The 24,364-nt window shown below is 46.0% G+C and overlaps 1 protein-coding gene across 1 annotated transcript in view; it reads left to right on the forward strand.

Annotated features, from left to right (window-relative positions):
• Positions 1 to 23,249, forward strand: part of thsd7ba (thrombospondin, type I, domain containing 7Ba) — a gene marked incomplete at both ends in the record, with an annotated part of 171,368 nt that extends 148,119 nt beyond the window's left edge. Inside the window, 12 exons of the mRNA XM_080536695.1 lie at positions 1,118 to 1,271; positions 2,298 to 2,448; positions 3,129 to 3,244; positions 5,931 to 6,048; positions 10,406 to 10,551; positions 13,980 to 14,166; positions 16,253 to 16,426; positions 19,298 to 19,393; positions 20,505 to 20,587; positions 21,197 to 21,389; positions 22,167 to 22,254; positions 23,168 to 23,249. Coding sequence (XP_080392821.1) covers positions 1,118 to 1,271; positions 2,298 to 2,448; positions 3,129 to 3,244; positions 5,931 to 6,048; positions 10,406 to 10,551; positions 13,980 to 14,166; positions 16,253 to 16,426; positions 19,298 to 19,393; positions 20,505 to 20,587; positions 21,197 to 21,389; positions 22,167 to 22,254; positions 23,168 to 23,249 — 1,588 coding nt within the window. The remainder of the gene's footprint in view (positions 1 to 1,117; positions 1,272 to 2,297; positions 2,449 to 3,128; positions 3,245 to 5,930; positions 6,049 to 10,405; positions 10,552 to 13,979; positions 14,167 to 16,252; positions 16,427 to 19,297; positions 19,394 to 20,504; positions 20,588 to 21,196; positions 21,390 to 22,166; positions 22,255 to 23,167) is intronic.
• Between the last annotated feature and the right edge of the window lie 1,115 nt (positions 23,250 to 24,364).

A 24,364-nucleotide genomic window follows, 5' to 3' on the forward strand; every position in this document is an offset into this window, starting at 1 on the left:
TTCAGCTTGACTCGTATTGACTCTGAGTGTTTGGCTGGAAACTCGGAGGTCAAGTGAAGTACAGGCTTATTGCCATTTTGGGGGCTTAGAGAATATTGGACACGTTGGACGTTGACCGTGGCAGGAGATCAGATAGCAGCAGTACAAAGCAGTTTTAAAGCTGTGCTTGTTGCCTGGGGGTGGTGCAGTGGTCCAGCACCATGGCCTACAGTGCACATATTTGCCCATGCGGCAGTCGCGCTACCCGGTCACGTCGCTACACTGGCAACCCCGCTTCCCTCGGCTGTCAGGACTGCAGTCATTCCCTATCTCCCACCGCCGTAGACCGAAGACCTTCATATCTTCAGGCGACAGCGTAACTGTCCCTCCTGAGACATCTACTTACCCTCTACCCCCCCCCCCCCCCCCCCCCTGTACAGTGTCTCCCAAATTCCTCCTTCTTCTATCACGACGACTTCCAATGGCCCCAGGCCCGAGCATAGATGACTTTTCCCTGCTATGACCGGTGGAAAGATGATTCACTTACTTAGTGGAATGTATTTGTCGCAAGTCGCTTCGGATAAAGGCGTCTGCTAAATGTCAAAAATGTCAAATGGGTTAGAATCCGACATACCCTCTCCTCCTTACTTTTCCTGTCTCTCTCCACTGTCTCTCTCCAGTAACCAATAAAGTTGAAAAACATGAAAAGTGGCCCAACTCAAAAAATAACCTTTTAAAAAAAAATGTGCGGTACAGGTGGGGAGAGAGTTGACACCACTAACCTTGAGGTTTGAATTGGAAAAATAAAAGAGTTGCGATGTAAATTAATGAAAGAACCCATATGCTGTTTTTATTAATTTTTTCATTTTATTTTATTTTTTATTTCACATTTTTTAATGTATTTTTCCTTTGCTTCATTGTGTTTTTGTATATGGGAAAAATGTAAATAAAAATGAAATTATATATTTTTTGAAAACTGTGCAAATAATAATAATAATAATAATAATAATAATATCTTAGATTTATATAACGCCTTTCTCAAACCCAAGGACGCTTTCATTTCAAGGACAGACAGACAGTCAGACAGACAGAACAGAAAAACAACTGACTTTGCTCTCCCTGTGGGCTGTGTGGACAGGTGTGTGGGGCGGGGGGAGGAGGGCCAGGGGGTCGCCGTGGACGACGGTCTGTGTGACCAGGAAGAGACGCCGGTCGGAGCCCAGACCTGCTTCCTGCCGTGCCCTGACGCCTGTGTGATGTCCCCCTGGGGCCCCTGGAGCGCCTGTCCTCTGGTAAGCTGCTGCCCTGCATGTCACGGTGATAGGGGGGTGGGTGGGGATGTGGGGGGGTGGTTGTGGGGGTGATAGGTGGGTGGGTGGTGGGGGCTGGGGGGGATGGGTGGGATGTGGGGGGGTGGTTGTGGGAGTGATAGGGGGGTGGGGGTGATAGGGGGGTGGGGGTGATAGGGGGGTGGGAGTGATAGGGGGGTGGGGGTGATAGGGGGGTGGGTGGGGATGCGGGGACTCGCCTCATCCCCAACCAAGTGGAGCAGCCGCCTGTGTACCCTCTTAGAAAAAAAGGGTTGTTCATTTGTCCCTGTAGGGGGCGCCCTTTGAAGAACCCTTTTGTCGCGGTGGGAAAAACACTGCGCAGCGGAGTCACATAATCTGACTACCGATGAAGCTGTAATCACCGTGTGCTGTTTGTCACTGTAATGAAAATCCATCCTCACACTAAAGTTACCCTGGGATACGGTTCCCCTCCGGTTGAGATACAAACACGCCGCGCTCCACCCTCAGGTAATGGGAAACATCATCCGGATTCGGGCGCCGAGCGACACGACAACCTCTGTTCTCATGTTCTCATTTGTTCCCCCCCCCCTACCTCCCTCCCAATTAGTGTTTTTTCCTCACACGTTGTCAGTTTTAAAAAAACAAAAACAGTTTTGGTGTTATTCTGCGAACGTTGTGGCTGTTTATGCCCGTGTGTGTGCACAACACAAACGTTATCCACTCAGGGATCGGGGCTCGTTAATTAGTTCCAATTATAGATAACAATCGTCCCGGCCCAGGCAGAGAAACATTTTAGTGAATCTGAGTGAATGTTACTGTATGTTTACTAATGATCAGTAGAGCTGAAATCAACCAACAAACACCCACACACCCACACACACACACACACACACACACAGCAGCTCATCAGCAAACCTCCATCGTCGATGAGGGCTCCCTCAGTCTGGATGTTCTCCACAATTAACCCTGTGCCGTGTGCGTGTGCGTGTGTGTGTGTGTGTGTGTGTGCGTGTGCGTGTCACGTAGCCATGTGACCAGGCCGTGACCAGGAACAGGACCAGACACGTCCTCCGCCTCCCGGCCCCCCCGGCCCCCCAGGCCTCCTGTCCAGACCACACCCAGACTGAGGCCTGCCTCCCCAACTCCACCTGCTACTCCTACTACTACAACACCTCAGGTACTCTACTACTACTACACCTCAGGTAGACACTCCTAGGCAAGGCAAGGCACGTTTATTTGTATAGCACATTTCATACAACAGGGGCAATTCAAAGTGCTTTACATATAGCATTAAAAGAAATACAGAAAAAGAAGGATGGTAAGAAAAGAATAAAAATAGAAATAAAAATGGTAAGAATATGGAACACATACACACACGCACACACGCACACGCACATGCACACACATGCACGCAGGGAAAGGAAGGACCGGACACACATACGCAGGTCCAATGGCTGTACTCAGGGGCTGATGTGGTCTGTGGAACACTTATCAATCAAGGGGTGTGTGTGTGTGTGTGTATGCCTGCTTGTATGCGTGCGTGCATGTGTGTGTGTACACCTGTGTGTGTGTGTGTGTGTGTGTGTGTGTGTATGCGTGCATCTGTGTGTGTGTGTGTGTGTGTGTGTGTGTGTGCGTGTGTGTGTGCGTGTGTGTGTGTGTGTACATCTGTGCGTGTGTGTGTGTACATCTGTGTACATATGTGTGTGTATATCTGTGTGTGTGTGTATGTGTACACCTGTGCGTGTGTGTGTGTGTGTGTGTGTACATCTGTGTGTGTATATCTGTGTGTGTATGTGTGTGTGTGTGTGTGTGTGTGTGTGTGTGTGTGTGTGTGTACACCTGTGTGTGTGCTAGACTGGAGCACCTGCCAGCTGAGTGAGAACGCCGTGTGCGGCCCCGGGTCCCGGGCGCGGCTCCTGGACTGCGTCCGCAGCGACGGGAAGGTCCTGGACCAGCGCGTGTGTGAGGAGGTAAACCCCCTTTATACAACAGCATGTTTGGATACTGGATTCTGATTGGCTAGCAACAGTGGTAAATATCCCAACAACCCACAGTTCAGACCGCATTTCCAGTATCAATGCCTCCCAATCAATCTGATTAAGAACACCTGTGCTGTCAATGCAATCGTTGATCTTGTTTATGGGACTATATTCTGTGGCGGAAGGTATTCTGAAACGATTAATGATTGTAAATACATGAATTTAATGTTACAACTGTGTATTTAATTTTTATATTATGTGGTGGCTGTTTTACCATTCGAGGGCGGGGGTTGTGGACTCATTTACCCAGTGGTGGGCGGTGCATTTCACACCTAGGCCTTCAGTGATGTCCGACACATTCCTACCTGAATTATTCTACCTCTTAATACCATCGTTATGACGCCATGGCTCTAGAAACTAGACAGAAACACAGTATGAATGAATGAATGGTCTTTATTGTCATTGCTATAGTACAGGTACCAAACAACGAAATTTGGGAGGGGTGGCTCCCCTGGTGCTAGGAAAGAAAAAAAATACTAAAAAAGACAAGAAGGGAAGGAGCTGGTTTACATAAATAATGTACACTATCCACTATACTATACTGTACAGATAGACGACTAGGGTTGTCATATTGCACATAGTGTTATTGCACATTCATTTAAAGTGTCGCAGTTTGCAGGCTTGAAATGTACATATTTGTGCCTCAGCACTACACCTGATATGGTGATGATACACCTGTATAACCGGGCGTTGCATCACCTTAACATAGTCAGACAAGTACAACAGAGTTATATTAATATTTCCGAAGCATTTTTAATCAATAAATCCGCATTTACAATGAAGAGTGTTAAACTAACATCTTTAAGATCGCTACATTACCCACGTCTGTCGTCTCGTCCACCATAATAGCGACAAAGGGTGCCTTTTTAATCTCCATTTTGATCTCTTCTCCCATCACTTCAGCAATAGCAAAAATCAGGTAGTTTTGTATTTTGCCTGACGTCCCAGTAAACACTTTGTTTGTGGACAGGTGGTAATGTAAATCTGGGTTGTTTTCCGCAAGAAAAGAAAGAAGCTCAACGTAGTTTCCTCTGTTTGTGGACTCGGCGCTTTCATCGTGTCCCCTAAATGAAAGTTATTGTTTACCCCAAAACAGGACACAATCGATCAGTCTTTTCAGTATGTCCCTATTTTTGCTCACCCTTTCGTTGTGGAGCTCCGTTTCCCTGCGCACTTGTTCGTTGAGCTGTAAATCCACTCGGGTGTCCCCAAAGGTGTTCAAAAGTCCCACATCTACCGGCATAGTTACGCATCTCAATAGTGCGTATCCAATCAAAAGACGTGCTGGGTGCTGACATCATTGAGCCTTACAGCAGGCGCCGTTGTTGCTATTGCTCGCCAACTCGAAATCTACGTAGGTTTCCACTGGGTACGCCACAGGTTTTCTCGTTCAACGTTAAGTTACAGGTCGTATTCGCGGCACGGTTTATTGTGCAGGCGGGCAGATTTTGGAGCCCCCTGGCAACACATTTTGATTGGATAAAAGCTCTAACATAAAGGCCAGCCCTCCAAATCTCAATCGGAGACTGGAAGCAGCGCAACCAAGAGGAAAGCTATTAAATGAAGAGAATAGGCTATGGGGAATCATTAATACATATTTGTGGAAAAAATATATTAAAATAAAATGTATATTCTGATGATGTTTAGGCCAGCAGAGAAGGCCTTGCTGGCCCTGACGGCCCACCACTGCATTTACCACTGTACAGGGTTTTCCTACTCGGCTTTGCCTCGTGCCACAACCCTGTACCAGTGGTAAATGAGTCCACAACCCCCTTCCTCTCATGGTAAATTGTTTCCTTATACAACGGATAGATCCGGTCCATTGTCTCTATGTCTATATCCATGACATACGGCTAAATGACATACGGCTAAATGGAATGTTGACACATCTTTTCATATTACTCTGTGTTTGTATATTATTATTACCGTTATCAAAGTTAATTACCATATTATTATTACCGTTTCTTAGCAACCGATAAACAACTTCAGAGCGCCTTTCAAAAACCCAAGGACGCTTACACAAGAATACAATTACAATAAAACATAGTTCCATTAAAATACACAAATCAAAAGTTTGTCTTCTCTTTCTTCTGAGAAATATTGATAGATAAATGTGGTAACCGTTGTATAAAAGCGTTATGGAACTCGAAGCTGTGGTATATCACAGCTGGTGGTCAGCCAGTCATTCACAGCTGGAGGTCAGCCATTCATTCATAGTTGGAGGTCAGCCATTCATTCATAGTTGGAGGTCAGCTGTTCACAGCTGGAGGTCAGCCATTCACCCACAGCTGATGGTCAACTGTTCACAGCTGGAGGTCAGCTGTTCAGGTGCATGGAGAAACCCCTGGGGCCTCAAATCTGACAGAAATCCGACTTGATATAAAAACTCCCAATTGGGACAAAGTTGAAACGAACACGTTTTGTATCGACTTTTGTATCTGCAGTCATTGATATGATGCTGCTCTCTTACGATGAATTCGAGAGATTCGTTTTAAGAGATCACTGTCTTATGATAGCAAATAGCACCTGTCGTTTCTGTTTGTTTTTGTTTGTGATTGATGATAGCACTCTGCTTTCTTTCCATCCTTTTCGCCGGTTGGTTTACCTGCGTCCCCAGCTTGGATTGGTGAAGAGGTGGAGGTTGTCAGGAAGCTGTGTGGTGGACTGTCCAATCAGCTGTGTCCTCTCTGAGTGGTCGCCCTGGGCGGAGTGCTCACACACCTGTGGCAACCAAGGTACATAGAACCCCTTAACCCTGACCCTGACCCGAACCCTTACCCTGACCCTGACCCTGACCCTTACCCTGACCCTGACTCTAACACTGACCCTACCCTAACTCAAACCTTAACCCTTGCCTTAACACTAACCCAAACTTAAACCCTTACTCCAACCCTGACCTTAACACTAACCCAAACTTTAAACCTTACTCTAACCCTGACCCTAACACTGAACCAAATCTTAACTGAAACCCTTACCTAACCCTACCTTTAACCCTTACCTAACCTACTTTTAACCCTTACCTAACCCTATATTTAACCCTTACCTAACCATAACCCTTATCTAACCCTAACCTTAACCCTTACCTAACCCTATCTTTAACCCTTACCTAACCATAACCCTTACCTAACCCTAACCTTAACTCTAACCTTAACCCTTACCTAACCCTATCTTTAACCCTTACCTAACCATAACCCTTACCTAACCCTAACCTTAACCCTCACCTAACCCTATCTTTAACCCTTACCTAACCATAACCCTTACCTAACCATAACCTTAACCCTCACCTAACCCTATCTTTAACCCTTACCTAACCCTACTTTTAACCCTTACCTAACCCTACCTTTAACCCTTACCTAACCATAACCCTAACATTAACCCTTACCTAACCCTAACATCAACCCTTACCTAACCCTAACATTAACTCTTACCTAAGCATAACCGTAACATTAACCTAACCATAACCTAACCTTAACCAACCATAACTTTAACCCTTACCTTAACTTTAACCCTTACCTAACCATAACCCTTACCTAACCATAACATTAACCCTTACCTAACCTTAACCCTTACCTAACCCTAACATTAACCATTACCTAACCCTAACCTTAACCCTTACCTAACCATTTTAAATGTCAACTTCAGTAGGATGCTGTCTGAATCAGGCCATCCTAAGGATTCCAGTTAACAGTGACAAATATTCACTTTATCTATGACACACTTTATGTATGACACACTTTATGTATGACACACTTCATGTATGACACACTTTATGTATGACACACTTTATGTATGACACACTTCATGTATGACACACTTTATGTATGACACACTTTATGTATGACACACTTCATGTATGTACACTTCTCCCAAAGGAAATCTCCACATGACAAATAAGCGTCCTAGGGTTTGAGAAAGGCACTATATAAATCTAAGTATTATTATTATTACGAGTATGGACACAGATTTGGTCCCACAATGCACTATTATGTATACATGAATACATGTAAAAAAAAAACATTACATTATTTATGAGTAATCTGTTTTTGCTTATCCTCCGGTTATGGATACGCTAACGTGTCCCTTTCTTCATTATAATGCAGCACAGGAATGATGCATTTAATTATAAATGTGACACTATGAATCATATCATATTGGGATTCCAGGGTAATTACTGAACTAAAACTCACTTTAAATTATATTAAATTATTAAGCATTACAGGTAAAATATTCATCCTATCGCCCCCCAAAGACCGCTTGCTCCATCACGTTGATGGAGCAATGTTATTATGTCATGCAATATACAATATCTTCTTATTTAACCTGGCTGCGTCTGGTCTCCCAGGTCTCTAGTCAGCCCTCCCAAGGAGATGGGCTTGTTATTCAGGTAATTAGACACAGTCAGCGTTCTTCATTAATTTTAATTTGTCGTTGGCTCCCTATCTCTACCGCGCAGTTCGCCACACACCCTCCAAGGCTCACTAGTAGGCAAGCTGCTCATCGGGGATACAGAGGCACTGCACCAAAAATAAATGAGTACACACACACACACACACACACACACTTCAGAAGTTGTCTGTCAGCCACGTTGAGTGATCCCTATATCGGTGTCAGATGTGACTAAGATGTTTTGTCAGCGTACCAGGGGGAGACGGGTTTCAGAGGCCTGTTATTTTGCGACGGAGTAGAGTGAACGTTTACAACATCTGACAAGCCCCCCCTCTTTAGTTTTGACATCTCCCAGACGTCAGAGCTAAGCTATAGACACACACACACACACACACACACACACACTCAAACACACGCATACAAACACACGCACAAACCCACACATGCAAGCACACACGCACACACACACCTACACACACACACACACACACACGCACACACACACACAAACACACATACACACACACACACACGCACACACACACAAACCCACACATGCAAACATGTGTACATTCACACACATGAATACACTCCCCTTTGGTTGGTGGATTTGCTCCCTTTTGCGGTTTCGTTGTTGTAAGTAAGTAAAACTTTATTTATATAGCACCCTTCCCAGCACGGATGCACAGGGTGCTTTACATATAAAATAAATAAAAAATAAAAAAGTGCAAATTCGAAACATCAATGATTAAAAACAGAAAGGAGACAACATAAACAGAACATAAACAGGAACAATAAGAAGGCTAAAATTGACTGCCGGCCTGTCTAAACAGATGTGTCTTAAGTTGCTGCTTAAAAGTTTGTTCTGATGGAGCGGCTCTCAGGTCAAGGGGGAGGGCGTTCCAAAGCTTTGGTGCCGTCACCTCAAACGCTCTGTCCCCTTTTGTTCTAAGTCTGGTCCTAGGCACGACCAGGAGCTCCTGGTCGCAGGACCTTAGTTACCGGGTGGATGAGTAAGGGTGAATGAGATCCGAGATGTAGGCGGCTGTTGTAGGCGGTAGATGTTGTTGTTGTTGTTGTTGTTGTTGTTTACTATCTTCACAATACTACAGTAATTGCTCACTTGACCCAGCCCACTTGGTCTGGTGCTGACATGTTGACGAGGAGATGAGATTGAGCTGTTACAATAACTCCTCTGTTTCCTGAGAGTGAGATGCCTGACAGCAGGGAAGGGATTGACAGAGAATTGCCTCTCAGTGTCATGTACACAACCACTCACGTCAGGTTGTGGCGGCACACTTGACATTGTTGTGCTCAGTCTATGAAATGGCAGCCGTGTCATTTCTAGTACAGTGTCACTACAGTGCTAGTAACAGTGGCACATACAGTCACACTCACAACAGGAATACCTTTTGGGGGTTGCTGTTATTACTGACTATCATGAATTAAAACATAATTTCTCATTTTGATGCTAAACTTGACAGGCCACCATTGTAATGGTCCCAACAGATCATCACATACATATATATATATATATATATATATATATATTTATACAGTATATGTATATCATACAAACCTCATAGATATTCTAGTTTCAAAAGCCTCAGTATGAGACTAATCCAGGAAGTAGATTTAAGCTTGCTGTGAGGATATCTATGAGGTTTGTACTATATGCTTAAAGTGACAAGAAATATGATTTTTGTCTGTAGAATTCCGCTGTAAGGTTGGTACACATTTCATTGCTACGTCACATTACACAAGTGTAAGAGAGTAAAATTCTTAGGCTTCAGTTCCTGACATTGCACCATAATTAACATTTGACAAATTAGACAGCATACAATTAGCAGTATCCAGACAATTAGCAGACAATAAGGCAATAGGGCATAATTCAGGGCATTTAAAAAGTGACAATACATGACTAGTAGAGCCGGCGTCTAATGATCGCGAGGTCGGCAGCTCGCGGCGGTTCGAACCCCGGCTGGCCACGTGTCGACGTGTCCTTGAGCGTGGTACTGAACCCCTAATTCCTCCAGGGTCGCCTTCTATGGCTCTGACCCCTGGCCTAGAGCATAAAATACATTTGGTTGTACTCTGCAATGACAAACGTTGAACTTCTTCTTCTTCTTCTTCTTCTTCTTCTTCTTCTTCTTCTTCTTCTTCTTCTTCTCCTTCTTCTTCTTCTTCTTCTCCTTCTTCTTCTTCTTCTTCTTCTTCTCCTTCTTCTCCTTCTTCTTCTTCTTCTTCTCCTTCTTCTTCTTCTTCTTCATCTTCTTCTCCTTCTTCTTCTCCTTCTTCTTCTTCTTCTCCTTCTCCTTCTTCTTCTTCTTCTCCTTCTTCTCCTTCTTCTTCTTCTTCTCCTTCTTCTTCTTCTTCTCCTTCTTCTCCTTCTCCTTCTTCTTCTTCTCCTTCTTCTCCTTCTTCTTCTTCTTCTCCTTCTTCTTCTTCTTCTCCTTCTCCTTCTTCTTCTCCTTCTTCTCCTTCTTCTTCTCCTTCTCCTTCTTCTTCTCCCTCTCCTTCTTCTTCTTCTCCTCCTTCTCCTTCTCCTTCTTCTCCTTCTTCTCCTTCTCCTTCTTCTTCTCCTTCTTCTTCTTCTTCTTCTTCTCCTTCTTCTTCTTCTCCTTCTTCTCCTTCTCCTTCTTCTCCTTCTTCTTCTTCTTCATCTTCTTCTTCTGATGGATGCGTGTGTTGGTGCGCCCCCTGCAGGTCAGACGGTGCGCTCGCGGAGCGTCCTCCAGCAGGCCCATGAGGAGGGGCGGCCCTGTCCCCTGCTGCTGTCCCAGACCAAGCCCTGCCCCATCACACCCTGCTACAGCTGGGAGCTGGGCGACTGGTCCCCCTGCCATGTGGAGGTATGCATCGACCATGTATATATATACATCGATTCCTGCTGGGACCATATATATATATATCTATATACATCGATTCCTGCTGGGACCATATATAGATATATGTCTATATCTATATCTATATCTATATACATCGATTCCTGCTGGGACCATATATATAGAGAAAAATGTATGCACGCACAATGTAAGTCGCTTTGGATAAAAGTGTCAACTAAATGGTGTGTGTATATATCCGTCACCTTCTTAAAATAATGTAATATTTTCAAGTTTTGAGGAAAAGCAGAATAAACTGAACCAAATCTAGAATATATGATATTTAGGCAAAACGTAATTTTCCTCAAAAGTGACTTAAGCCATTATTTGAAGAAGGTGACGATGTATATGTTTACATTGTGCTTGCATACAGTTTTCAGTATATATGGTCCCAGCAGGCATCGAACCCTAAGCAACCTAAGCTTTGTTAGCGCCATGCTAGCTAGGTCTAGCTAGTATCAGCGTAGCTAGCTAGCTAGGTGTGGTGCCAGGTCAGTGTTGTGCTGGGTCCAAGGCCCACAAACAGGCTGGGGTGCGTTTCCGGCTTTGGAGCACGGTGAGCATTTCTATCAGTGTAGAAGTACCCAGTGTAGAAGTTTGCCAGCCTGTTTATTTCCTGAGGTCACGGCAAGTGTTGGCAAATGTTTTTTGTTTTTGTTTTTTTTCAATGATGTTTCAAACTGTTGATTTTAATAAGCCTAAGGTTTGGCTATGTTTATGATTTCAGCCTAATAAAGGCTTCCTTGACACTGATTTGGTCCTCATGTTGACAGACACCAATAGCAGACTCCAAAGGCAATCGCAAAGCCTAGAATCAATACTAGACATTGACATCTTTCTTACGCCTGCACAATTATGTGCCGTAACACACCTGTCAAGCCAATTGTCCCATCACTTTGATGTCCCCTGAAATAGAGGGTTTATATACACAAAAATGGCTTCAAATAAAAGTTGAGAATCTCTCATTATCCTCACAGTAACTGTTGGATTTCAAATCCAAACTTCGAATGCGTGTAGAGTCAAAAGATGAAAACATGAAAGCTTCACTCTTCTATTACCATACTGCAATAACAAACAGCAATTTTGTTATTTCATAAACATATTTTTGACCACTTTGAAGTTATTTCTCCCTCTGATTGACGACTACAATTGAGAAGGGAGGAAAAGTAAACATGCGTGCAGACTCTGTTTTAGAGGTAACTGTTGACACATGGCGTTCCTGTTACAGGAAGAGGAATTTGGGGTAGTGGGCTAGTGGTGGCCTCATAAATAGGGAGTTGGACTGGTGATCAGAAGGTCAGGAGTTCAAATCCCACCTGGGAACACCTCCACTAGTGTGCCCTTGAGTAAGACCTGGGAACACCACCACTAGTGTGCCCTTGAGTAAGACCTGGGAACACCTCCACTAGTGTGCCCTTGAGTAAGACCTGGGAACACCACCACTAGTGTGCCCTTGAGTAAGACCTGGGAACACCACCACTAGTGTGCTCTTGAGTAAGACCTGGGAACACCTCCACTAGTGTGCCCTTGAGTAAGACCTGGGAACACCACCACTAGTGTGCCCTTGAGTAAGACATGGGAACACCACCACTAGTGAGCCCTTGAGTAAGACCTGGGAACACCACCACTAGTGTGCCCTTGAGTAAGACCTGGGAACACCACTACTAGTGTGCCCTTGAGTAAGACCAGGGAACACCACCACTAGTGAGCCCTTGAGTAAGACCAGGGAACACCACCACTAGTGTGTCCTTGAGTAAGACCTGGGAACACCACCACTAGTGAGCCCTTGAGTAAGACCTGGGAACACCACTACTAGTGAGCCCTTGAGTAAGACCTGGGAACACCACCACTAGTGTGTCCTTGAGTAAGACCTGGGAACACCACCACTAGTGTGTCCTTGAGTAAGACCAGGGAACACCACCACTAGTGAGCCCTTGAGTAAGACCAGGGAACACCACCACTAGTGTGTCCTTGAGTAAGACCTGGGAACACCACCACTAGTGTGTCCTTGAGTAAGACCTGGGAACACCACCACTAGTGAGCCCTTGAGTAAGACCTGGGAACACCACCACTAGTGAGCCCTTGAGTAAGACCTGGGAACACCACCACTAGTGAGCCCTTGAGTAAGACCTGGGAACACCACCACTAGTGTGCCCTTGAGTAAGACCTGGGAACACCACTACTAGTGTGCCCTTGAGTAAGACCAGGGAACACCACCACTAGTGAGCCCTTGAGTAAGACCAGGGAACACCACCACTAGTGTGTCCTTGAGTAAGACCTGGGAACACCACTACTAGTGTGCCCTTGAGTAAGACCTGGGAACACCACTACTAGTGTGTCCTTGAGTAAGACCTGGGAACACCACCACTAGTTTGCCCTTGAGTAAGACCTGGGAACACCACCACTAGTGAGCCCTTGAGTAAGGCACTTAGCCCTAAGTTACTCCAGGGAGACTGTCCCTGTAATCTGTAATTGTAAACCGCTTTGGATAAAAGTGTCTGCTAAATGGTTAAAATGTAATATGTAAATGTAGAAACCTGTTGACCTCTGTGGTTGTCTGTGGGTTAGGGTTAGTTAGCTCAGTTAGAGCATGCCGCTAACAACGCTTAGATTATGGGTTTGATTCCCGCTGGGACCATATATACTGAAAAGATAAAAGCGTCAGCTAAATGGCATATATTATTTATATATATATATATATATATATATATATTATTTGAATCTATTGAATTAAAAGCCCCCATCTTTTTCCCTCATCTACTACGCCAGCCTTTATTCCCTATCTCATCTCCGTTGGGTAATTGAATATCTCTGGGTCTTCTGTACACCCCACCCCCCTCCCACTCCCACCCCCCCTCCCACTCCCACCCCACTCCCTCTCCCACCCCCCACCCTGCTCCAACTCCCCCCCCCTCCCACTCCAACGCATCTCCACTCTCATGTTGATTCATCTCAAGCCATTCCGTTCTCATGTTCAGAACGTTTGGCCCTAATTGCGACCGTCACTTTCAAGGCGTTTTTCCAGTCTGACAGAGAATGTTCTCTAATGGTCACAGTACGCTGGGTTTCCTGTATGATATGTTTTCTCGATATACTATATACAGATACTGAGTAGCATGTTTGAACATCTATTGGAGTTTCTACATACTTCTACAGGGACATTATGAATCAGTTATTTAACTGTGATTTAATTAAAAGGCTTGACATTCAAGATTAAGACACATTTCAACAAAACTTTGACACTTTTTCATCTTCAAAATGTCACTAAAAACGGAGAAGGTTAAATATTAACGTTTTCCCATAGTTGTTTGTTGTTCTCTCCTCCTCCCCGTGTCTATTTTCACCAGGAACTGTAACAAACGTACTGAGTTATTGAGTCTGTTGCTGTGTCCCTGCAGGGAGCGGAGTGCGGGGAGGGGGCTCGCAGGAGGAGCCTGACCTGCACGGTGCGCTGGGGGGGGGGCGCCTGGCCCTCCGCCTCCTCCTCCTCCTCTCCTAAGCCAGTGGAGGAGGACCTCTGTGGAGACCGGCTGAGGAGGCAGAGCCAACAGGAGCTCCGGCTGCCCTGCTCCGTCCCCTGCCCAGGTACGCTTCCTGTTCCTCTGTTCACACCTGCCCCCCCCCCCCCCCCCTCCCTGCAACCCCGCCGTGCTCTCCCCCGGCTCGCTGTGCCGAGCTTCCGTTCTGCCCAGGTATGCTTCCACACTCTGTTCACACCTGCCTCCCCCCGCACACCTGCCCCCCCCCCCTGCACACCTGCCCCCCCTGCACACCTGCCCCCCCCGCACACCTGCCCCCCCCCCTCCCCCCGCACACCTGCCCCCCCCCCCCTGCACGCCTGCCCCCCCTCTCCCCGCAACCCCCGCCGTGCTTTCCCCCTGCTCGCTGTGCCGAGCTTCCTTCGGCTCGACTTCAGCTTAAATAATTGTTTTAAAATAAATTGCTAGAAGTGGTGGATACCTTGGTTTCAAAGTCTTTTTTATTATCCATTATCCACCTACTGGATGCTGCCCCTGGTGTGTGCACTCCGCTGATAGATATAGATTTTTACATTTTACTTCTTACTTACTTACCTGGGAAGCCAACAACAACAAAAACGAACGTCTCTCTGAGCTGAAAACAATCACTTATTCTGCCCCCCTCCCTCCCCCCGATCACAGACTCTCACTGTATCTTCTGTCTTCATGAGTCTCGTCACCGCCACATTAGCTAGCAGAAGCAATTCATTGAAAGGGGGCCTCTGTATTCCTCTGTATTCCTCTGTATTCCTCTGTATTCCTCTGTATTCCTCTGTATTCCTCTGTCTTCCTCTGTCAGGGTTCCTACAAGTTTCAACAAGTCGAATTTAAGAAATGTTTAGACATTTTTTAGACCTCTTTGAATATAATTTTAGACCTATCGCGACACCATATGATAGCTTTTTGTCATCCTCGAGGTGATTCATTTTTTTGGGTTCCAGCTTGATACATTTCCGTGTAAATAGATGTGGTCGGACTGATTTCCTTGCAGGATCTAATTTTTAAGACCTAGCACCTAATTTTTAGACTGAATAACTGCCATTTGAGACCTTTTTAGGCCTTATGAATTGGATTGCTGGATTCTAGACTTAAACGCTTTTTAAGACCAGCGCGGGAACCCTGGTCTGTACTCCTCTGATCACTGCCTCTCCGTCTCCCTCCTGTTGTGTCCCCGCCCTCCGTCCACGGCCTGTCCCCCGCCCCCCCTTCTTCTTCTGTGGTGCTGTCACTCGCCTGTGTGATGGGAGGGAGGTGGGGGGCGGGGGGGGGGGGTCTGACGACCGGATGAAAGATAATGAGCTGCTTCACTGCACAGATTGTCACTAATGGCGAGCGCGCCAGGGCAGGGAATCAAAGGGATGTCATGGATGAGGAGCCGTCACAGTCGGAGGAATTATCACTGTGAGATACCCCGCGCTTTGGATTAGAAAGGCCTATTGATGTATGACCTTCAGTTAAGGAAATGCTTATACCCGTTATTTATAGACATGCATAATAGATGCCCGCCTTTTTCTTTTCCACAATGTTAGATCACTCAGCGTCGCCGTTATGGAAACGATAATATATGTATTTTTTTGTGTGAGTAATTTATTCCCCCAAGCAGATTTGTATGGGTGGTGGTGGTGATGGTAACTGTGGGGGGGCAATTACACTGTATGGATTTTACTGTTGCACTCTGTTGTTTTCAATAAATGCTGTTTACTGTTATATTGATGAGTCATGAATAGCATCTTTACTTTCTTTCTTTCTTTCTTTCTTTTTTTTACTTTTTATTCATGAATATTTTCGCTTTAAGAAACTATACACAGGGTTCCCGCGCTGGTCTTAAAAAGCCTCAAAGTCTAAAATCCAGCAATCCGATCTGCAAGGCTCTAAAATCGGTCTAAAAAATGTCATCCCCCTCGAGGATGACAAAAAGCTATCATATGGTGTCGCGAATCGGTCTAAAGTTCTATCCAACGAGGTCTAAAAAAGGTATAAAAAGGTATTACATTTTGACTTGTTGGAACTTGTAGGAATCCTGTATACAGGCAAGACAAAGAGTAAGACAGAACCAGCCAAACAAACAGACATGAGGTCATGGGACGATGGCGGTCAGGTTAAACCAAAACAGAATCTGCCCAGTGTAACATGAGCATCTTTACTTCCTGTAGGAGATTGTCACCTGACCGAGTGGTCGTCATGGAGCTCCTGTCAGCTGACGTGCCTGGAGGGGCGGAGCTTTGAGACCACGGGGCGCCAGGCCCGCTCCAGGTCTGTGGTGTTCCAGGTCCTGGAGAACCAGGACACCTGCCCCCTCCAGGTGTTTGAGACGCGCCCCTGCAAAGGTACGAGGGGGGGGGGGGGGGGGCGGGTGGGTTGGGGTGGGGGGTGTCCAGGTCCTGGAGAACCAGGACACCTGCCCCCTCCAGGTGTTTGAGACGCGCCCCTGCAAAGGTACGTAGGAGTCGCGACCCTGCAAAGGTGCGATATGGGGCGGGGGGGGTGGGATGGGGTGGGGGGTGGCGACCCTGTAAAGGTACGGGGGAGGGGGAGGGTTGGGGTGGGGGGGGGGCGACCCTGCAAAGGTGCGATGGGAGGGGGAGGGTGGGTTGGGGTGGGGAGGGGCGACCCTGCAAAGGTACGGGGGAGGGTTGGGGTGGGGCAACCCTGCAAAGGTACGGTGGGGGGGAGGGTTGGGGTGGGGGGGGGGCGACCCTGCAAAGGTGCGATGGGGGGAGGGTTGGGGGGGGGGGACCCTGCAAAGGTACGGGGGGGGGTTGGGGTGAGGTGGGGTGGGGGGGGGGCGACCCTACAAAGGTACGGTGGGGGGAGGGGGGTTGGGTTGGGGCGGGGGGGCGACCCTGCAAAGGTACGGTGGGGGGAGGGGGGGAGGTTGGTTGACAGAAGCTAGATAGTAGATACAGTGTGAATCACATACTGTACATCCAGCTTCTTTCTGCTGTTTACTAGATTAGATTTTTAGATTAGATTCAACTTTGTTTGTCATTGCAGAGTACAAGTACCAGACAACGAAATGCAGTTCAGCATCTAACCAGAAGTTAACAAATACTGTAGTGCAAAAATGATATTGTAGACATAGTGCAAGGACATGATAGCGTAGACAAAATAGGGTTTGTACAGTTATGAAATGATAAGTGCAGTATGATGAAGTACATACATAGACAGGAGTATATATGAAGTACAGAAGGTAGTAGGTATATACAAGAGATGGATAACAATAAGCTATGTACAGTAGGGTGTATACGGATGTATAATTAGAGACTAATATGAAAAATGTGGTATGTACCAATATGTGTAAACAAGCATTAATATTACTTTGTCGCGCTGTTGAGGAGCTACCTCCCCCTGAGAGTTCCCATCACTCTGTGTTCTGTGTTGTATGACAAATAAACATTGATTTGATTAGATTTGATTACGGTGACTTCCACTTCATGTGTATGTGTGAATAGCCTACATTCAGTCATTAGAGAGAGAGAGAGAGAGCAAACCTGTATCTCCAACTGTCGTTTTTATATTGTTGACTGTCTCCCACTCTGACTGGGAAGACAGACAACTTATTTGCGACAGCAGCTGGTGAAACCGGGAACAAGTCGCCCCCAACCAATCAAAATGTTCAGACTTTTATTTGGCAATTTTTTTTTATAAATGTCAACGTTGTTGCAAAGGGACACCTTGGCCCCCTCCCTCTTCATCATAGTCCTAGACTACGCACTCAGGAAGGCCATCAGTGGACGGGCGCAAGTACTCGGCCTCACTATAACACCTAGGAGGTCAATATGACACCCCGCTGTAGTCCTAACGGACCTGGACTACACAGACTACTATCAGCCTGCTCTCCGACCACTTAGACCAAGCACAGGAGCTCCTGTGCCGAGTGGAGATAGAGTGTGCCAAGGTTGGCCTTCAGCTAAATGCCAAGAAAACTGAGGTAATCACCTATAACGTCCTCCCGGACCATCCACCTCTAACAACAACAACAGGAGGCATTGCTCTGAAGGAAGTCCTGACCTTAAATTGAGGAAGGCGTTTGTCTGGAGGGCCCTGAAGGGCATTGGCCAGGGTGTGGCACTCCAACCTCCCACGACAAATCAAACTCAGCTTCTTCTATGCAACGGTAGAGTCTGTTCTCCTACACGGCTGTGAATGCTGGACCCTGAAGCCTACCCTGCAGAAGTCCCTAGATGGGTGCTACACCAGAATGCTGCGTGCTGCAGTACTTAACATGTTACCAACAAGCATCTGTATGGGGGGTCACCAAGGATAAGCGAGAAGATAGCAGTCAGGAGAATGAGGCTGGCAGGTCACTGCCAGAGACACCAGGAGCTGCCAGCCAGAAAACCAGCCAACACACGGGCTTCGATCACGAGGGCGTCCCACACTAACATAGAGAGCTAGCAAGATGTATGGAAGATCGGGATGACTGGAAGCGCAGATGGGGGGCTCGTCCAAGGACGACCTAGTAGTAGTAGTAGTAGTTGTTGAAAATCAATGACACACTCGCTAGTTAAGCCAAAACATTGCAATGCAATGGATTCGGTGAGTAATCCCCACTGCTACTTAGTTAACTATAACACTACTTTACATTGTTAGCAGGCTCACAAAACAAGCTGTGTTAGTTGACTAGCGAATGGGCCATATGATTTTCAACAACAACGCTGAAATGTATTTACATTTTTCAGAATAAAAGTGCGAACATTAAATCGGCTGCCGACTTGTTCCCGGTTTCACCAGCTGCTGTCACATTTTTGCACGACCAAAACAGACCCACTTCATGCTTCTTTTCTGTCTTATTACGGTACTTTCATCCCATCCTCCCTGCAGAACAGAAAACATGCCTGATGATAAATACCCCACGTTGGCTGCGTTCGTAAATTCGCTCTGAGTGCGCTGGAGCGCACACTGGGTTCAACGTCATAGAACGACCAACTCATTCGATTGGACAAGAGGCGTTGAGGCCCATGAGCGCTGATCAGATTTCCAGAGCGTATTTACGAACGTATTTACCATTGTGTGTCCACTCACCGGGAAAACGAGAGGCCTTTTCAGTTGACTGCAGCTGAAATATGTTTTTGTGGTAGGCAGCCAGGCAGTAGGGTTGTGTGGCTAATGCTCATGAAAGCTTGCAGTCATGCCTGGATGCCTGACAAAGAAGCCTAACGAGTGTTGCCTCTGCCTCTGTGTTCTCCGTGAGGCAGGAGGGAAATGCCACAGCTACGAGTGGAGGACCAGCGGGTGGAGCGACAACGAACGGGCGGTCTGGTGCCAACGGTCAGACGGCGTCAACGTCACAGGTATGTAGGGAGTCAGACGCTTTCATACAGGTACGTAGGGAGTCAGACGCTTTCATACAGGTACGTAGGGAGTCAGACGCTTTCATACAGGTACGTAGGGAGTCAGACGCTTTCATACAGGTACGTAGGGAGTCAGACGCTTTCACACAGGTACGTAGGTAGTCAGACGCTTTCATACAGGTACGTAGGGAGTCAGACGCTTTCACACAGGTACGTAGGTAGTCAGACGCTTTCACCCGGCTTGCTCTCTTACCACGAACACGCACATGCACACACATAGACACACGCGCACACGCACACACACACAGACATGCATGCACGCACACACTCAGACACACATAGAGGCACACGCACGCACACACACACACACACACAGACACAGACACAGACACACAAACACATGCACACACACAGGCACACAGGCACACACACACACACAGGCGCAGGCACACACGCACGCATGCACACACACACACACACACACACACACACACAGGCACACAGACACACACACATGCACACACACACACACACACACACACACATATACAGAATCACAGATGAAAAAAAATCTTTCTTGTGTAATATAACACCCTTAGATTAGATTTGCTCATGCTCAGCACCGATAGCATTGAACCCCCCCGCACCCACCCCCACCCCCCCCTCCCCTTAACACAACTAATCAATAATACACTGAATGTACAGGAGACTCTCAATCTTTACAAATATAATAAAGCACCATTTTATTTGTGTGTAATGAAGCAGTGCGTGGTAGCAGCACAAAGGTATTCTCAATTCTCAAAGCGGAAATGAAGGCTCCGGGCTTGATGTGCTGTAAATAGCAGGTAAACCAGATCTTATCAGGATAACAGAGTGTCTTGGGCAAACAGGAGCTGTGCTGGAGTAATCTCTCATTGCAGAGAAAGCGCAAAGCCCAAGGCATTATTCTTTGATATTTTGACATGTAATTTTCCATCCCCAGAATTACAATGTTTGCAGGTTGATCATAAACTCTGATAGGACCCCCAACCCCATTAATCTGGCAGGGGGAGAGACTGTATTAATTTGATTATCAACTGGGGTGAAACGGTGACAACTTTCTGTGTTCCAGGGGGATGTTTCCTGCAGAACCAACCGACAACGGTTCGACACTGTCACCCCCCGTGTACCAAGCCCTTCTCCCACTGCACGCCGGTGAGACGTCTGTGCCGTGGATATAAAGTGTTTATTTTTCTCCTTTTTTTTTTTTCTTCATCCATTGCATATCTATCGATCCGCTTGCTTGGCCTTGGCCAAGATCTAATACCCCTGTGCTTGAGGCCATGTAGCCTATTGACGCAAAGAAAACCATACGTGGATGAGTAAGATTCTAATTAAACGTAAACATTTTTTTGAGAGAATTAGAGAATTCAGATTCAGGCCATGCAGAGAGCTGCATGTCAGCGTTTGCATGACTGAAAGACGAGAGTCTGACTGGAAAAACAAGAAACCGGACCGTGCCGTTCCTGCAATGAAAGCGAGGGAAAAACAATTTTCTCCCAGGTTGGATATTTACTGCCCCTCAGAGGTTGTTCTGTGTAACTGCAATTAAGATGTGCACATTAATTTCTCCCCAGTCTCTCTCTTTCTAACACTCAATATCGATCTGGGTGGGAGGCAGAGGCAACACGTTGCTCTACTGTACGCCACAGACCGTCACTATTGACTGTGTGTTTTGTTGCTCTGGGTAAACTATGAATCGCTCACAAACGTCCAGCCGTTGACAGGCTTCTAAAACAAGGCCGATCTCCTCTCCCCCCGCAGAGTGGCGTGTGTGGATGTGAGAAGGGTTACACTGAGGTGATGACCACACACGGCTTCCTGGACTACTGCACCAAGACCCCGGGAGCGGATAACAAGAAGGCCGACGTGAAGACCAACGCTGGGAGGTTAAAACCCGGGCCTTCCCACATCCAGGACTTCTTCAACGAGTGGACCCTGACACCTGTCGGTCCAGGTATTGACATACAAGACATCTCACAGTCCTTAAGATCTGTTCTGGCCTCCTTCAATGGCTGCAAGGTTACTGTGGTCAGGGGAAGGGATGGAGAGGGATTTCAACAGTCCCTGTGTAACTGCATTATTTTTTAGAGAGCATGTCTGAGATGGAAGTATCATTACTGATGTTGGGCTCCTAATACAGTACAGGCCCTTGTATTTACTGTATATTCTGTTGAGCTAAATTATGTATACTGTGTGGTTGACTACATTTCCAGTCATTGTTTTTACAGTCAATAACTAACCGGTTGGACCCCATCTGCCTCTCACACACTGTCTGTAAACAATGCAAGTGTCTTCATGGAATAGCTTAGTACAGTTTGGTTCAAGACCAGGGTCACCGTGGTCTGCATTGATGCACACTCAATATTTGGGAACTTTTCTAAAGTTAAACTTTTCTCGTCACGATCTAGACTTTGTGAAACAGACGTCAAGCTGTTGCAAACAGTGGTCTCGAACTTCGCAACCTCTCGTTTGTGACTTTGTGACTCCTCAAATACCTGATGTAAGCTATTGAAAAGCTACCGTTTTGACAGTGTGGGCTATCGAAAAAATTGGTAGCAATTTCCCGGCAGCACGGGTGTCTTTCCTGTAAGAGTAAAACATATTTTAATGCCTCAGAATATTCAGGGCCAAATGTTTCTCACTGTGCAGTATATTAAAGAACGTATTGAGGTCTAGATGAGCGGTGCAGAGGTATGTATCTAATAATACACCTCCTGCTTTCTGATTGCAGACGGGAGGATAAAGCTCTGGGTCTACGGTGTGACAGCGGGAGGATTCGTCTTGATATTATTCATAATTGCATTATCATTCCTGGTCTGGTACGTATATATTACATCTCTCACGAGGCGTTCATTCCTATTCAGTCTCAAGTTTCATAATGAAAAATCCATTACAGGACACATTAATTGTAAAGGGTTTGTAGAAATTGAATAAGTGGAAATGGGAAAGGAGAAAGGATGTGTTTGGCCACCCTCGGTGCTTCCGTCTTTGTTTTTGCAGCGAGAGTGAAACGCAGCTCAGCGCTTTTGGCAGTAACCAATATTTCAAGGGGGATGGTATTGATTTTGTTTTTGTTGTTGTTTTTTTGTTTCTGTCAGATGAAGGTCAACTTCACGTGTCGTGTGGCGTGCTTCACCTTTTTAATGCAGTTTTGTTTTTAGCGTTTAAGGCCGCACCTCGGCGCTTGTTGTTTGAACACAAACTCCCTCTCGACTTTACTTGACTAATGTGTGACACGTTCGAATGCTTTGGTCCTCATATCGAGATCCGATGTAATGATCAGACTTTTCTTTCGAAAAATGTGAATACATTTCCACGTTGTTGAAAATCAATGACACATTGCTAGTCAACTAACACAGCTTGTTTTGGGAGCCTGCTAACAATGTAAAGTAGTGTTCTAGTTAACTAGGTAGCAGTGGGGATTACTCACCCAATCCATTGCGTTGAGGTATTTTGGCTTGACTAGCGAGTTTGTGTTGTGATTCTCAACAATGTTGAAACGTAGTTCCGTGTTTCAAAAGAAAAGTCACGACATTTTGATTGCCGACATGCGGACCAAATGATCAGACTGCGTCACATATCTGTTCTCATTGTACAAAGCATGGGTGACAATTCCCTTCCTGTGGCATGGATACAGCATATAATACGTCAATGCTGTGTTTATTTTTTCCCTAAACTAAAGATCGATAGAGAAATATAATAATTCATCTGTGTTTTGTTTTTTCTTTCCAGCAAAATGCCAAAAACAACCAAGAGCTCCTCCCCACCACAGAAGCCTCTGACCCTAGCCTACGACGGCGATGCGGACATGTAACCATGGTTACCATACTTTACTAGGACCCACCCTAACCCTGGACAGGGCCTCACACACAGACATACTCTCTATACAGTAACAGTATGAGGTGCAACCCCTTTAAACATCAAGTTCCTCTCAGAAGGTCTCTTGCATTCATCTCAGTCAGCTGAGGGATTTGCCAGGTGTGGTGGACGTTTGTGTTTTTTCCATCAGCATCGGGATGGGAGCGTCCTTCTGACCTGAAACATGTATTTAAGCGTGTTGAGCTTTGTGACATGGGGGAGGACGGGTGTTTGGGATCAACAGACAGAGGTACTCATGACATTCAAAGACGTGGACCAACGGAACATTGACATTTACCACAGAGGATGTTTGCCTGTGCCGGAACATTTTCCAGGTGGAGTAGAACATCTTCACAGGTCATTGTGTAAAAACAAACAGACTTGAGAGTGACTTTTGGATTATTGGACCAATAAACAAAATGCTCTATGCACTACATTAGTGCTGATTCATTCTTGTTTTTCTTTTCAAACAAGTTTTCTAGTGTTTTCATTGTAATGCAAGTTTTTTCGGCTGTGAAATACTGTGTTTTCTGTTGATTATGCCATAGGGATGTGTATGTTCTGGATTTCAACAGTATACCAAATCGGGGTTTGCCAGAGTGCTGTCAGAAGTGAGGATGATGCAGTGCTCTGGTCCATTCAAAAGGCGTGGTCATTTAAAACACTCTGATGCAAAATGTGTAATTTAACTGCTCCAACATAGAACATGAACACGATGTTCATACAGTACATTGCATCGGGTGATTATCATTCTCATCACCATGAGTATTACTACGCATTAATTTAAAAGACTGCAAAGAGCGATGTATTTCTACCTGTATCCCTCTATGATTGAAGCTAGATGGAGATGGAAGCGGCTCAGTGACTATCGTGCAGGTGAATGATCTTGTGGCCAGTTACAGTAAGTAGTTTGAATCTAAAAACAAGTGAATTTATCTTTGTCATGACATGAGAATGTCCTGCTTTTGTGTGAGTTTGTAGTGTGAACTACTGACTGCCAACAAGAACACTGAGTAAGAGTACTGACAGCGAGACTGAGGACGAAAGTCATTTTTAACCAAAAACGCTTAG

The sequence above is a fragment of the Nansenia antarctica genome (genome assembly GCF_963989245.1).
Source record: "Nansenia antarctica genome assembly, chromosome: 7".
Lineage (NCBI taxonomy): Eukaryota > Metazoa > Chordata > Actinopteri > Argentiniformes > Microstomatidae > Nansenia > Nansenia antarctica.